Source organism: Epinephelus lanceolatus, chromosome 19 (genome assembly GCF_041903045.1).
Source record: "Epinephelus lanceolatus isolate andai-2023 chromosome 19, ASM4190304v1, whole genome shotgun sequence".
Lineage (NCBI taxonomy): Eukaryota > Metazoa > Chordata > Actinopteri > Perciformes > Serranidae > Epinephelus > Epinephelus lanceolatus.
Genome location: NC_135752.1, coordinates 12,468,950 through 12,484,879, shown reverse-complemented (window position 1 = coordinate 12,484,879; position 15,930 = coordinate 12,468,950). Strand labels below are relative to the sequence as shown.

The 15,930-nt window shown below is 40.6% G+C and overlaps 1 protein-coding gene across 1 annotated transcript; it reads right to left on the bottom strand.

Annotated features, from left to right (window-relative positions):
- Positions 1 to 1,038: 1,038 nt before the first annotated feature.
- On the bottom strand, positions 1,039 to 13,856 carry prkaa1 (protein kinase, AMP-activated, alpha 1 catalytic subunit). Its single transcript, XM_033647071.2, has 9 exons — positions 13,650 to 13,856; positions 9,677 to 9,818; positions 7,447 to 7,540; positions 6,977 to 7,121; positions 6,630 to 6,717; positions 6,034 to 6,258; positions 5,350 to 5,869; positions 5,071 to 5,197; positions 1,039 to 3,151 (listed from the first exon to the last, which is right to left on the bottom strand). Exons 1-9 carry the CDS (start codon positions 13,744 to 13,746, stop codon positions 2,868 to 2,870), a joined length of 1,722 nt encoding a protein of 573 aa, XP_033502962.1. The 5' UTR covers positions 13,747 to 13,856; the 3' UTR covers positions 1,039 to 2,867.
- Between the last annotated feature and the right edge of the window lie 2,074 nt (positions 13,857 to 15,930).

The window sequence follows — 15,930 nt, the reverse complement described above, 5'->3', positions numbered from 1 at the left end:
AAAATAATCATCAGGACTTAAACTTCCTTTTGGGTGCAAAAACCTTTCTCCTTTAAATTGGACATTCCTTGTTTTCAGTTTCCTTAGCTGCCTTTACTGCATGACTGTGGTCTTAAATTACTATAAAGTCAATGTGATGTGATTTTTCCATGACGCTGTCAAAAGACTAGAAACATGCAGAGAAACTGGAGCAGAATTGTGTGCAATTTAGCAGTTTATTAGGCAGTTGTGTATACAAATGATTTCAACACTGTCCATTCAGATTTACACTGGTCAATCTGGTAGGGTCCCTTTACACACCAAACAAAAATAGAACAATATTTCTTTGAAGCAGTCCAAACAGATAGACTGACAGCATTAATCTGCTAACAGTCCACTGGGATGCTACTCCATAAACTGTCAAAAAGGTCACGGTTTCACACATTCATCTTTCCTACAAAACCCATGAAAAGTTTTGTAATCAAAACTTGCAACTGCCCTATAAAACTAAAAATGTTTAGTTCCACAATATCATTCCAAGACCATGGTGTGTTTCATTACCATGATCACTATATTTCATAAACTCTAGTTTAAAACTGAGACATAAAAGGTCAAATATCAACTAAATATTTCAGTCCAAACCTGTCCCGCAGGACAGCAAGAGAAACAAAATAATCACAATTATTGTCACTCTTGGCAATTTTTTTGTGTGTTATATCTCTGAAATGTAAAATTGTTTATACAAATGAGATATTTCAGATTTTTAAAGCTGTGAAGAGCGAAACACTGGAAACAGAGACTTGAGCAATTGCTAACACCTCTTAACACAAATGAAACTTTTTTTTTTTTTTGTCGGACATTACAATGAGAACATGCAAAGTTCTTGAAAACCTGGATTAACTGACATAAGACAGAAATGACAATGATGAATAAGAAACCAGTTTACCATTCAAGTTTGCTTTTTTCCCTACTGACATAATTAAAAGGTGGTAGCAGTTACCGAGGTCCACAGTAGTTTGGCAACAGTCAGACATTTATTTTATGTTTTGTAGTTAAGAGTTTTCTTTTTTTTTTGGAATGCAAACACCTAAAATAATGTCTATCATTTTTTAACTAACAGTAATTGTGAATCAACAGCACTGGCAAAATAATTTGAGGACTTTAACTCCTAAAATTGCAAAAAGGTACCAATAATTCTGACCAGCGCCGAATTCCAATGTTTACTGACATAAAACCAATAAACTGTACTGATAATGATAAGGCAGCCAAACAACAGACACCACTTAAAATTTTAAGACTGTGGAGAGGAAATGGAGGGAGACGCATCATACTTGTGGTTAAAGACATATCTAAGACTTTGTGAGCTTGCAAGTATACAATATAGTCTGACTTTTTAAAAAAAAATCAAATACATCACCCACACATTTATGATCTTAATGCTTGTGCGATGTCTCTTCTACAGAATTGTGATCTACCCAGCAGGACATAACAATTCCATTCTCATAAGTTTGTTTCAGGTTTAAACTTTTTTCTAAGTCAACCTTAAAGGGAATGTCTGGGCAATAAAAACAAAGAAAATCTAAAAATGACAATATTCTGGATGTATTCACCTGCCAATAGTCATTGTCCATGCACTGCATGTAATTGCTACCACTATTCATTTTCAAATTTGGCCCTGAGGCCTATACACTTGTGATGGATTGGCATTTATAAATTGGATGTAGGCAAAGGCATTTCACTCAGTAATCATAATCAAATCCTAATCATTAGTCTAAATAAAAACAAATAGAGAAAAGTACAACAAAAACGTCAAAATCAACTTGTCATTTTAATATGTGACACTGAAAATGATATATTTCTAGATTTTGACCGTCATGGCAAAATACCTCTTAAATGGTAAAAGCAGGCTATATTTATCTGGAAAGACAATCAAGTATCAGAATAAGTGATTGAAGGAAACAAAGCTGTGATATTGATTTAAAAACCAGAAAGTAAAAAAAGAAAAATACATACCATCCAGCACTAGATCTTGATGCAATAAAGAAAAAACAATTTCCATTTCCAATAGAACCAACACTCCGTCCACTGATAAATATATTCACGTCTTTATATATAAAAATGTAGGGGACAGACAAAGTCAAACAAATTTTTACAACAAGGACAAAACCATGAAAATTTAGTCTCTGACAACTCAGATTCACAAAAAAAAAAAAAAAAAAAAGGAAACCAAACATAAATCTGATGAAGCATTTGTTTGTCCCTGACACAAGACAGAAATACAGGGGTCATTGCACTTCTTCAGAGTCCAATGAATGTGACGGGTATGACAACCCTTGTTATAGCCAGTGCAGTGCCCCGACACATCTGCACCACTTCTCTAATCCCCACGTAGAGAACAAGAGCAGCAGGAAATAAAAGAAACTTGTGCAAAAGTGCTTCCTGCATCCTTTATGACTGCCACCCAAACACCCAACCCTCAACATGTGGCGTCCTTCTCTGCAGGCAAAAACTTGATCTTGGTCTCTGTACTGGAAAGCAGTGCTCACTGGCTACAGTACAGAATATTCAGTGTAATCACTTGCGCATATATGTATCGGTGGGATGTGGACATTTGCTATTAAATTGATCGGGAAATAGTAAAACCCCCTCCTAAATGTTGTTCTGTCATAGCCATTAAGTAGCTCGTCTTTCATCTTTCCATATAACCTCTTACATTCCCTGCCAGCTCAGTATACATCCCTTCTGCTTTGGGAACACTAACCTGCATCAGTGCCATGGAACAATCACTTCATCCTCAGCCGGGATGAACTGAGCCATGAATCGGTTGCATGCTTATTGCTATAAAGACACTCGGAGAGGAAAAAAAAGGCTAGCGATTGTTTTGCAAGCTATCGTGCAAGTAGTTTAATAAGATTTGCGCACATCTCAAAGAACTCGATGGTGTGGCTTCCTGGTCGAGGGACAGTCATCGAATCCCCCCCTCCGGTGGAGTCGATGGATGAGGTCAACGATGAAGCTAAGGAGCCTTCTGCGGTCTTTGTGGGCTGCACAGTGCTAGATGAAGCCGCGGCATCTGCCCCATCCACATCGTTCTTAATAGTGGTGCGGTAGTTGCCCACAGACCCAGATCGGAGAGGTGTAGCAGTTCCAGATTTTGTCTCCACCATATCATCTGAAGAACAAAAGACACAAAATGTTTTCCACAAAATACACATACAAATATGTTATTTCTTTTCTTTTTCTTCTTTCGTTTATACATCTAAAAGCTTGGGCATTCAGCTTTTAATTTCTATATCAGATCCAATCAGAATTCCATTCCTTAAAGCCATCGGTTACACTGCAGCTAAATTTGGGATGTCAACAGTTAACTGTTAATAGGATAACCGCAGAGAATAGTTTTGACTTGTTACACGTAGGTCCAAAGGTTAATTTGGCTACTCCTCAGTTTACTGTGTAGTGCACCACCTTGGTTGGGCGGGAGCAAGCTAACAACACAGCTCATTTGGCAATTACTGCTGGTAACACCATCCTGACTCATGGTAGTGGTACAGTGTTGTGGCGGGAACACTGACATTGTGCCCACCCTCCGGGCAAGGTTATACAGTGCATGAAGGCTGGGACAAGGTCTTTGTATGACGTGCAATTTAACTGGAGCTGTAATGTTAGAGGGTTACAGCAGAGAGTGCTGGAAATAAAGAGATGGTGTCTGCTCAGGTGCTTTTTGGTTCTGCTCTTTTTAGCCTCCTTGAGTGCGCGCATCCTGACAGAACTTTTATGTACGCTTAAGTGGATGGGGGCCAATATGCAACATAATGTTTGCATATAGAAAGCATTTGTTTGTGGTATTTTATAACAGACTTTTTCAATAATGTCAGAATTCTCACCTATATCTTTATTTTTTGTCCAGAAATATTCTGACCCAAGGCTGACTGAAACTAATCAATCATGTTGTATGATAGAGCGCCAGCTATTGAGCCTTACAGCAACTGCAGACCAGATTTTACTGCACAAGTGTTGTACCCCATTGATATGACATGACATGAGGCCATGACTTCTCTTTTTAACTTTGTTGTGCTAAAGGGGTTTTGTGGCTCATAATGAAGCCGCCTACCACAGCTAAAACAAAAAAATTTCACTAGCAACGCCACCCTGTAACTACTTGTCAGGACAGTGTTACCAGTGGTAATCGCTGAATGACCCGTGCCGCTAGCTAGCTCCCATCCAACCTGAGTGATGTGCAGTGCAGAGTGGCTAAGGCTAGCTAAACAGTGGAGACCAGAGGTTGGGCAGTGGGCACCACATTTCTGCATGTTAACACAGCTGGCCGCCTGTCTGTCAGCAAGCCAATAGAATTTAGAGAATTAAAATTTTAAAGCCCTGAGTAGATAGTTCTTTGAAATGCAGCGCTAAAGCTCACAGAGCCAATGGAACGACAGACTGACGAGTAAGGCCTCTTAAATTTCATGTCATTTTGCCTAAAAATGAACCTGTAAGTTATCAGTATCAAAAACAAAATGAAACAAACTGACATCCCTGAGCTACACATAAACACAGTGGCTGACTTTGCTGTAGCACACAGCCAAACTGTAGTCTCGTGCCCTTTACACAGCATGCCTGTGCTACGTTAATTCAGCTCATAATAACACTTATCTCATATTTGTCTTTGAGGTACCGCTGCCTGTGGACACACAAAAAAGAGCCCAAGCCCTTAACCCTGAGTCAATCATTTATGAAGTCTGCACTGACAGAGCACACTACGGGACAGAAGCCAGGAAAACACCATGAGGATAGAGGGAGCTGAATTCAGGGCTCAGCAGAATATCTTGTCATTGTTCACAGGTTATAAACTCTACAAAACTGTAAATGGTATGAGACTAGTTTAAATGGCACAACTTATATTAGAGAACAACACAAATATAGTTTTTTAACTGTCTTTTAAATGTTTGGTTTATTAAACAGTTTAACCAATGACCAACTTTTTCACAGTAAAGCTTTGATTATTTTTGGAAATATGCAACATAATAATAACCATTTTTCTATTTTTCACTCACATCTTAGTAAAGATGTGAGAACAGTGTGGTTCAAACTTACCGTCTATGCTACGGAAGTCGAGGAGGTAGGTTCTACTGTCCACTTGGTAAAGTTGAAGGCTCATCTTGGTTTGCATCCCAGTTATCGGATTCTTCCTTCTCACACGTAGATAATATGGATTCACAACCTGGAAGAGTTATGAAACAATGACAATATGAAGCTACCTCTTTAAAGGAACTCCAATATCACAAGTTGTTATTTAGTTAAATAACATAATCTCAACTTTAGTTACTGTTTTAATATGTGGCCCCATTTTGTTTCACTGCTTTTCTTCCTTACCTTCCACTCATAATCCAGCTGTTTCATGGCACGGCACACTTCTGACATGATATCATTGGGTCTACTCTGACTTCGGATACCCAGGTGCCACTTGGCCCTTCTAACACCCTGGTGTTTGGACTTCTGGGGGTTCAATTCATCCAGTGTGTGGCGAGGCCTGGGAGGAGTCTCCGCCAACAGGAATGGTACGCGCTCGGGGTGAGGCTTGATAATGCCGGCCACAGCTGCACCGGATGAGGTCAAGTGCTGGTCATCTAGAAAAGAGTCGGGAGGGCTGGACGCCAGGTAGAAATCCTTTGCTTCGCTCATGATGCGACGATTGTCAATGATGAGATGGTAGGCGACGGCCAATGGGTCCTGATGGTTACGACTGTATATGCAGGCCAGGACTTCCTCCTCTGTGCACTCAAACTTGTCACATACCTCCTTCAGGGCCTCATCGTCAATCATGTTGTTGCTGTAGGAGGGGTCCTCGGGGAACAAATATTTGGGTAGGCCCTGTTTGAACCACTCATCCTCTCTGTGGAAGGAGAAATTATTTTTGTTGTATAACAAACCACTCACATTGTCCGTAAGACTAGTTTTACATTTTTCTGTTTCTTCAATCTGCTCTGTAATCTACACAAAAAAGGCGAGATGGTTCTAATATTAGTCTGACTTTGTAATTAATTCCATCAGGCTTACCGGATCTCTTTGATGGTGGCTCTTTTCATGGGGTCCACCTGCAGCATGTGTTTAAGGAGGCTTATTACTGATGGGTTCAGATACTGCGGGGTGAAAAAGATCCCGTCGCAGATCTTCTTAAACAGCGTTGGCACGTGGTCGTCATCAAAAGGAAGTGTTCCGCATAACAAGGCATAGAGAATGACCCCGCTGCTCCAGATATCTACCTCTGGACCAGCATATAACCTGAGGACAGGTAAAAATAAACACTTCTGTAATCATGACAGCAACATTTTACTAGGTTATGTTTATTCAGCAACATCTTGTAGCAACATAATGGGAGTATGCTAGGTACAGTTCACACCCAAATCGGTAGTTCTATCTATCTATCGATCTATCGATCTATCGATCTATCGATCTATGTTTTTTTGCCCTTTCACGAGAACGAAGCTCTTGACCACATACAAGTTTCCTTCTGGGGGTGTAATTCAGTAGAAAGAAAATGGCACACCAAAACAATCTAGACTGATAAATAACACAACAGGTAAGAGGAAAAACATGTATTTTTGATTTGGGAGCGAACTGTCACTCTAAGTTCTGTGTCATTGTCAGCTTACCTTCCTGAGATGACCTCAGGAGCAGCATAGTTTGGAGAACCACAGCTTGTTCGCAGGAACTCTCCATCTGACATCATGTTTGATAAACCTGCACAGAAATTAACACCATTATAATAAGATCAGCCCCAATAACGATCTGGCATATTTGATTGGTGCATCTCTACATATAATACAAAAAAGTAGGGAGTGCCCACTCATAAGAAAAAAAATTGCTTCATAGCCCTGTTAGTAGTCACAAAACTCCACATGGTTACCTAGCAAAGTCCTGCACTACTGGGTCCATAATTTTAAGGTTAAAATAATGTCACTTGTAAACACTCCTGAGTTAAGGTCAGAGACGCTCTTACCGAAGTCTGCAATCTTGGCATTCATGTGTGCATCAAGCAGCACATTTTCAGGCTTGAGGTCTCGGTGCACCACCATGTGTCTGTGGCAGTAGTCGACTGCAGAAATAATCTGCTGGAACAGCCGACGACTCTCCTTTTCTTCCAACTGTCAAAGCAGAAATTATCCATTAGGTGTCATCTTTTCTGTGACTCAGTTAGCACATCACAGCTGACTAAGCAGCACTTCATGGTGTGTTTTGATATCTTTTCCAGCCGCTGTCACTTTTTGGTTCACAGGTTGCTGCGCTGTATCTGCACCAAAGGCTGGCAGTAACACTGAGAAGTACATAATGCACTTCTGTGTTCTGTCCACTCACTGATAATAAAATATACAACATCTGCTCCATATGGTGAGATGGAAAGAGTGGAGGAAAATGTGAGACATAATTATAACAGGTTAGAAGTCATTTTCCAGTATCACGGTGTATTACCTTTCCATTTTTGCAGATGTAGTCAAATAGCTCGCCTCCTGAGACATACTCCATCACCATGAAGATATCTGTAGGGGTGCTAATAACCTGATACCTGCAGACAACACAAAGTTAAAATCACGAGCGTCAGATATAACACCACTCAAATGGAGACACTTCTGGGTTATTATCTCATCATTTTCACAAATAAAAAACAGGATGCATGCTATTAAATCTCTATGATTTGCTATCCCACTGTGGAATATCATAGAAACACCAAAAGTGGCCAGAGGAAATGGCTCTGTGTTCTTCATGTCTTACAAAAACAAGCACAAAACCTATCTTGGCCTGTTGATGTGGGTGTGGCTCCTTTTTCAGTCAAATGACAGAGCAACAATGTGACTAAAACATTACATCTTGATATTTTATGCCTTAATGTTAAAGGTGCCACGTGACATTCTTCACAAACCTTTGTTTCAACACCATTATGCTTAGTTTGTGAGACTAGTTTTCAAACAATAAAGACTTAATGCTTCCAAGCATCAAAAGCATATTGTTAACTACAAATACCACAGTGAAATACCTTTATCTATGCTACGGCACATATGTAGTTTGATCTATGTTGTGTGCAGACACAGTATGAAGTGCAGCATCAATACTTAGAAGTACTGTAGATAGCTAATATTGCAACAGCGTTGGTGTAAACTTCATTGAGCAACTTAAGAATGTGTTATTGGTTACCGCCTGTCCTTTCAGTCCAAGGATTAGTGAGAAATTCTTGTGCCTCAGAATCCACACTGACACCCATCATACCTACCTCTATTTACACTATACTGGCTGTGTGGTTACACTTGAGCATGAGCCAGATTTTTCCCTGTGATAATCATATTCAATATCAAGCAGCAGAATCAGCTAACAGCACAACTGAAATTTCTTACAACGGCACAGAAACCACAATGTAACCCCTGCAGTTCTGAATCCGTGCGTGCAGCGTACTAATGACAATGTGACAGTGTTCAGATATGACTGTAAAACACTGTCTCGTCATTAATCCACTATCACAAAATTGCCATGTCTGTCCAAATGTAAATGCAGTACTAACTGTGTTACAGTCTACAGAAACAAATGAGTCTAAATTTAAAATGAGCAGAGTTTCAACAGACGAGACGGATGTTGACTAACTTCTCGTCTCATTGTCACAATTAACATCCTGTTTACCAAATAGAGCTGTTCTGTGTTTTATTGCTCCACTGTCCTCACTCGACACTATTCAGACTAGACAGGCAAAACTGTGCACTTTGCCCCAGTGTTTGTGTGCCCTGTCAAAGATGGGATCTCTCGCTCACAAACACACACACACACACACACATAAAGACAAAGACTCACACTGAGTTTACATTCTTGTGCATGCATGACATGGAGCTGGTATTCAGGAAATTAGCCACACCTCATGGTCACTTTAATGACCCAGTAACTCTGGCCTTGGGCTCAAGCTGCTTGCTGTGGACATTCACATACCAGGTAGGAAGGAACCACAGCAATTTTCTAAATATATTTTTAGATCAGTGACTCTTGTAGCAACAGTGTGCCCCAAATGCATTTTTCTGTTGCCAATGGACTGTTTACATCAGGCTTGCAGTGGTTATCATCACTGCTTGACGTACATGTGCATTAGAGCACAAACAGTGTACTGAGCTGGTCTCTGATTAGCATCACAGTAAGTTAAGACATGTGAACTTAAACAATGACCCACTCAAAATCGCATGTATCCATCTGCACCAACACATGCAGATATTACCAGCAGTCAGTGCCATAAACTCAAGCAGGACAGATAGTATGTTTGCTTTGGCACATGCACAAATTTGGATTTGGAGTGACAGCTCTTTCCTGCTGTATAACAACTGCACAACACAGACCCGTGGGCTCTGTGAAGACACAGTGAATACACTTTTAGTGAACGCTAAACTGAAAGACAGGAGATCACACAGCGCGGCACGATGAAAGGCGGTGATAAAGCACTTTTTCATATTAAAATGAAAGGTCAATGGAGCGGATAACCAAAACAGGCAATAAAGCAGACTGAGACTGAGCCGAGGACTGCGGGGAGAGGGAGACTAGGTCAGACAGATATCGTCCCACATGGATGTATTCTAAAACACACCATTAAAGCCTGGAAATAGCTCAGTGGGTGGCATTAATGTGGCGGCAGGGGGATTACCGAGCAGTGAGCAGGGTGTAATCTAGGACTTACAGTTTAATTATGTGAGGATGCCTAAAAAGCTTGAGGTTCTGGATCTCCCTTCGGATCTTTCCCACCACGTCCAAACTGCGGATCTTCTGCCTGTTCAAGATTTTCACCGCCACTTGGTGCTTGGTCAGCTCATGTTGGCCCACTGCAAGTCAAAAACAAAATGAGCTACCTAAGTTGTACTAAGGACATATAAAAGATGAAAGACATCACAATTACTAGAGAACATATAGAATAATGCAAAATTACTGTATCTTTAAAATGTTTACTTTTCAAGAACGAAGAAAATCACTCATAATGTAACTGATTTTTTGCCCACTTGGGGGCAGCTGACCTAAGCTGTAAACAAACACTGACATTACCACCTATTAAAGCTAATATGGCAAACATGTTAGCAAACAGTTGCGTAGTTACACATCCAGTAGACACAGAGCAACATGAGCATTTCTTTAAAATCGCGTGTCTGTCCACCTAATGAATGTACAGTACAGGCCAAAAGTTTGGACACACCTTCTCATTCAATGCGTTTTCTTTATTTTCATGACTATTTACATTGTAGATTCTCACTGAAGGCATCAAAACTATGAATGAACACATGTGGAGTTATGTACTTAACAAAAAAAGGTGAAATAACTGAAAACATGTTTTATATTCTAGTTTCTTCAAAATAGCCACCCTTTGCTCTGATTACTGCTTTGCACACTCTTGGCATTCTCTCCATGAGCTTCAAGAGGTAGTCACCTGAAATGGTTTTCCAACAGTCTTGAAGGAGTTCCCAGAGGTGTTTAGCACTTGTTGGCCCCTTTGCCTTCACTCTGCGGTCCAGCTCACCCCAAACCATCTCGATTGGGTTCAGGTCCGGTGACTGTGGAGGCCAGGTCATCTGCTGCAGCACTCCATCACTCTCCTTCTTGGTCAAATAGCCCTTACACAGCCTGGAGGTGTGTTTGGGGTCATTGTCCTGTTGAAAAATAAATGATCGTCCAACTAAACGCAAACCGGATGGGATGGCATGTCGCTGCAGGATGCTGTGGTAGCCATGCTGGTTCAGTGTGCCTTCAATTTTGAATAAATCCCCAACAGTGTCACCAGCAAAACACCCCCACACCATCACACCTCCTCCTCCATGCTTCACAGTGGGAACCAGGCATGTGGAATCCATCCGTTCACCTTTTCTGCGTCTCACAAAGACACGGCGGTTGGAACCAAAGATCTCAAATTTGGACTCATCAGACCAAAGCACAGATTTCCACTGGTCTAATGTCCATTCCTTGTGTTTCTTGGCCCAAACAAATCTCTTCTGCTTGTTGCCTCTCCTTAGCAGTGGTTTCCTAGCAGCTATTTGACCATGAAGGCCTGATTGGCGCAGTCTCCTCTTAACAGTTGTTCTAGAGATGGGTCTGCTGCTAGAACTCTGTGTGGCATTCATCTGGTCTCTGATCTGAGCTGCTGTTAACTTGCGATTTCTGAGGCTGGTGACTTGGATGAACTTATCCTCAGAAGCAGAGGTGACTCTTGGTCTTCCTTTCCTGGGCCGGTCCTCATGTGTGCCAGTTTCGTTGTAGCGCTTGATGGTTTTTGCGACTCCACTTGGGGACACATTTAAAGTTTTTGCAATTTTCCGGACTGACTGACCTTCATTTCTTAAAGTAATGATGGCCACTCGTTTTTCTTTAGTTAGCTGATTGGTTCTTGCCATAATATGAATTTTAACAGTTGTCCAATAGGGCTGTTGGCTGTGTATTAACCTGACTTCTGCACAACACAACTGATGGTCCCAACCCCATTGATAAATAAAGAAATTCCACTAATTAACCCTGATAAGGCACACCTGTGAGGTGGAAACCATTTCAGGTGACTACCTCTTGAAGCTCATCGAGAGAATGCCAAGAGTGTGCAAAGCAGTAATGAGAGCAAAGGGTGGCTATTTTGAAGAAACTAGAATATAAAACATGTTTTCAGTTATTTCACCTTTTTTTGTTAAGTACATAACTCCACATGTGTTCATTCATAGTTTTGATGCCTTCAGTGAGAATCTACAATGTAAATAGTCATGAAAATAAAGAAAACGCATTGAATGAGAAGGCGTGTCCAAACTTTTGGCCTGTACTGTACATCTTTCATTCACCTTTCCTTTAACTCCAGTCTGGTCCCACCTAACTCCTGGGAACTCCTGTTAAGCTACTAAAAGCTCCGCTTTGTTCACCAGCTGGTCACTAACTTTGTCCATTTGCCTTTTAGTGCTGGGCAGGTAGTGTACAGTGGGTTTATTAAAGCATTTTGCTGGAAACAGCTACTTGTCGCATCTGGAAATGATGCTAAGAGAACCAGACAGTGAACCAAAACAGTAAAGTTGCGGGCCAAAAAAACAAAACACTGAGCTAAAAGAAATTAAAATGCTCTGCAGAAATGAGGGAAACTGCAGAGTAAAGTGATGTTTCTCGGTGGGTTAATTACAACAAGCAGCCCCATTCACATAAAAGTAGTCATTTGATCTGTTGTTAATATATTAATATTCATTACAGTAGCTTTAAGTGTATCAAATGCCATTAAGTGTTGTTAAAAGTTAAAAGCTAAAAGCACATCTATAAACACCACAATGTTTCTACTTCTGTAACCACGACACTCAAAACTTCAAGCCGAGAACATTCCAAGCAACTAGCTCTTATCTAGAAGACGGGTTTAGTCAGTGGCTTTTGAAGGGTGCTCCCACCCAAATGGAGAGATTTATCAAAACCCAAATGTGTAATCCTTTATTTTAACTGAAAATAACTGATGCTGCAAAGATTTCACATTTCAGCAGGGATATGCCACAGCAGCAGGCAGGAGAAACATACCAAACACGAATATGAAACATACCAGAACAGATTACCATACAGAGAAAAATAACTACAACATCTGAATGGATGGTGGGAATGCAGCATACTTACACTAGTGAATTAGTAAACAGCTGCTGTTGATTTACCAGTTATGCTGGCGGTGAACTATTAACCAAGTCTCCAGTAATCAAGACCATAATCACAGAGCAAAAACCCTGGTGACCTGTGGTCTTTTTTTCTGGCAAGGACAACAAAGAACTGAGTGCAAAGAGATGACTCACTGGGAATTAACTGACTGTAAACAGAGCTTGTGGTTCTTCTGACTGTTTTTCTTACAGAGAGCCTGGTTGGTTCACTTCATTTGGGTACATTAGAGCTTAATCATGTGTTCATGAGACACAATGCACTACATGATCAAACAGAGAGCAGCCTGTAGTAGAGATTTCAGCCGTCTAACTATCACATCAGTCGATTATAGGGGCTAATCAGAAAATAAAGTGTGGCTAAATACATACAGACATTTTAGGTGTTGATACAAGCCGAGTTGTGTATTGACATAATAATCGTACCACCTTCTAGGCTGACAACACTGGGCGTAGATTTGGCCGGGTTTGCATCTAAAAAGCATTACTGTCTCTTCAACAGGACGGCAAATCCAAGTCATATGGAGGGCAGAGTTGAGACCAAATGTAGTATGGAGCTGCAGAACTTTCTTGTGCCATGTTTTAAAAACCACGAAGCGGAAACGACAGGAATCACGTTAACAAAATGCTTTCCATGAATATGCATCCAGCTAGCGCTAACACCAATCCACAGGGTTTACTTCCCGGTGTGTGTCTTGACAAGCGACTTGTGGCTCTCCGGCTAGCTCACAACGCTACCGCTGCTAACTAAGTGACTTATGTGTGGCTATGTGCTAATACCATAAAACTTGCATTGTGTGACTGTCGCTGGCAGCCACAGCTACGTCCCACTAAAACGTCATGTTTGTCACAAACAAGTTGAGCTAACTAGCAGGACAACAAGCGTGCTACATCGCTCGCGTTGCGACAAGTTAGCTTTCATAGCATGCTAAAGCTAGCAGCTAAGCTAAAAGCGCCCGTAGCCACCATCTTTCAGTTGGCAGGATGCACAAACGTCAAGACAGTCACACGTACCTTTAACCTTTCCAAACGTCCCCACTCCGAGTGTGTCTCCGAGAATGTAATGTCCAATTTTAACTCTTCCTTCATGTTTCTGTTTTTCCGTCGCCATCTTCCCGCAGTGGCCTTGCTGCGGGGTGGTTAGCTGCAAGCAGAGATGGACCGAACTCCGCTGTGTGCGTCTCTACTCAAGCGGCTGTGCTCAGCACGGAGGGTGTGGAGGCGCCCCGGCTCCGGCGCGATTCGTCGGAAGCGTAGGCGACGTAATATGTTGCCTTCAAATGCTCCCAGTAAATTCCTAAATCGCAGTGTGGATATCAATTTTACGTAGATTGAACTTGTCTGTGTCCAAATATGTATAGTAGCTTATATGGTCATTTTAAAATCGAGGTCAAAGTGAATAGAGAGGAAATATGAATTATACATACACGGGATGATTAACGGGAAACAAAGGTTAGCCAAAACTGTAGCAAAGTGACAAAAATCAGAAGAGAATCTCAGTACCAAACATGAACAAATGTAACAAAATGTAACATTAATTATTTACAGAGAAAGCTTTTAAGTGATCCAAGCTTTATGGGAACTGTGGATCTACTCAGCACTGTACAGCCATATATGGTCCTTTGTCTCTCCCTCTGTCTCCAAGACCTCTAATGACCTCTGTCTAAGACATGGCATACAAAATTAGATTATAGCTGGTGGTTATTGACAGAAAGTTCCTCACCTCACCCAGCATTTAATGCATTTATATTTTTACAGAGAGTTTAATGTGAGTCTGTGGTCACATACTGAGGCTTAATTTTACATATGTGCCATGTCTTAATGGAAAAATGAGTGCCAAAAGTCTTAAATGCAAAGCTTTCTGAAATAAATCCATAGGTTGGTTGTTCCCTGGATGTACACCCTAAGGGACTGTTCTTTACTTATCAGAAGAGGGGGGTTGCTGGGATGTTACTTCAGGTTTTTCTTCAAAGCTACAAATATAAGTCATTGAGACTCCCAGAGAGACTGGGGGAAAATGCATGGCCCTCCCTCCACCATAAATTAGTTGTTAGATTTTAAAACTTTGATTTTTGAAAGGTAAGAATTGAAGACGAAATCCTGGAGTTGAAAACATCCCAGGTTTTTCACCCCTGTCATGCACGCTGGGAAGTTAGGGCAAACAGTTTATTGTTTGGCAAAACTTTAAATGAGACACATAGATTAATGTGATTTTGATGAAATATCACATTTACAGCTTAGATTTATTTTTTATTTTTTTCCTGACGTAGCCGATGTCCCACATAATGTATTCAAGCAAGGACCGTCATAAATTTAAAAATACAAAAACTGTGTTTCAACAGTTTCTGGCTATAATAAGTGGTGTAATTTTGGTGGGTCTAGATATTATCTTTAAAATAAGTGGTAAAATTAATACAAATACAGCCATTTAAAGTTGTAAGCCCCTCCTCTAAGTCAAAATAAAAAAAACACAAGTCCCTTACCGGTGCTTAATAAAATTACTCGACACACGCCCCTGTTTTTGCACCATCCCGTCTCCTCTCATAAATAACGAACAGTCTCTAAGCAGTTGCAAAAATATGACAGGTGCCATGTTGATCACGAAGATGTTCTTGTCCAACCCATTTTGCCACTGAAACGCTAAATCACCTATTTGCTGTCACTAATCAAATTTTATTGTCTTCAACTTAATTGTATCAGTTCTTAGATTTGTGAAAAGTTTTGGTCACAAAACTGTAAATGTCTTAGGCCCCCTTTTCATTGTGTTATTGTGTTATAGTCATTGTGCAATTCTTTCCCCCAATACTATTAGATTCTGTAACCTGATGGGTACGAAATGCAGTTTTGGGCTCCTATTCATAACTTGGGGATACATTTTGTTATACTATTCTGTGCTATTTCAGGAATCTGCTCATGGTTTGGGAATACAAATGAGAGCGAACATTTGGTAGGATTATTAGGAGAGGACATTCACTCTCATCTGCCTCTAGAGACTGAGATTTGCACCACTTTAGTATTCATGGGAACGTCATTTTAAGGCAATTCTGGATATTAAAGTTATTAAATGGAAATATAGAACTAAAATCAAGAAACTATTCATGATAGAATATGAAACTGATGGCATGGATTCCCATGATGTCATTTCATATGTGATCCACACACCTGAAAACTTCTATACATTTGACAGGAAATAGTAAAAGTCAAAGGCAGCTGAAAGTTGTCTAGTCTGAATGATGGTTCTTGAGTTTGACCGGAGCCACTAGTACTGTATCTCATGACTTGGGAGACTGAGAAT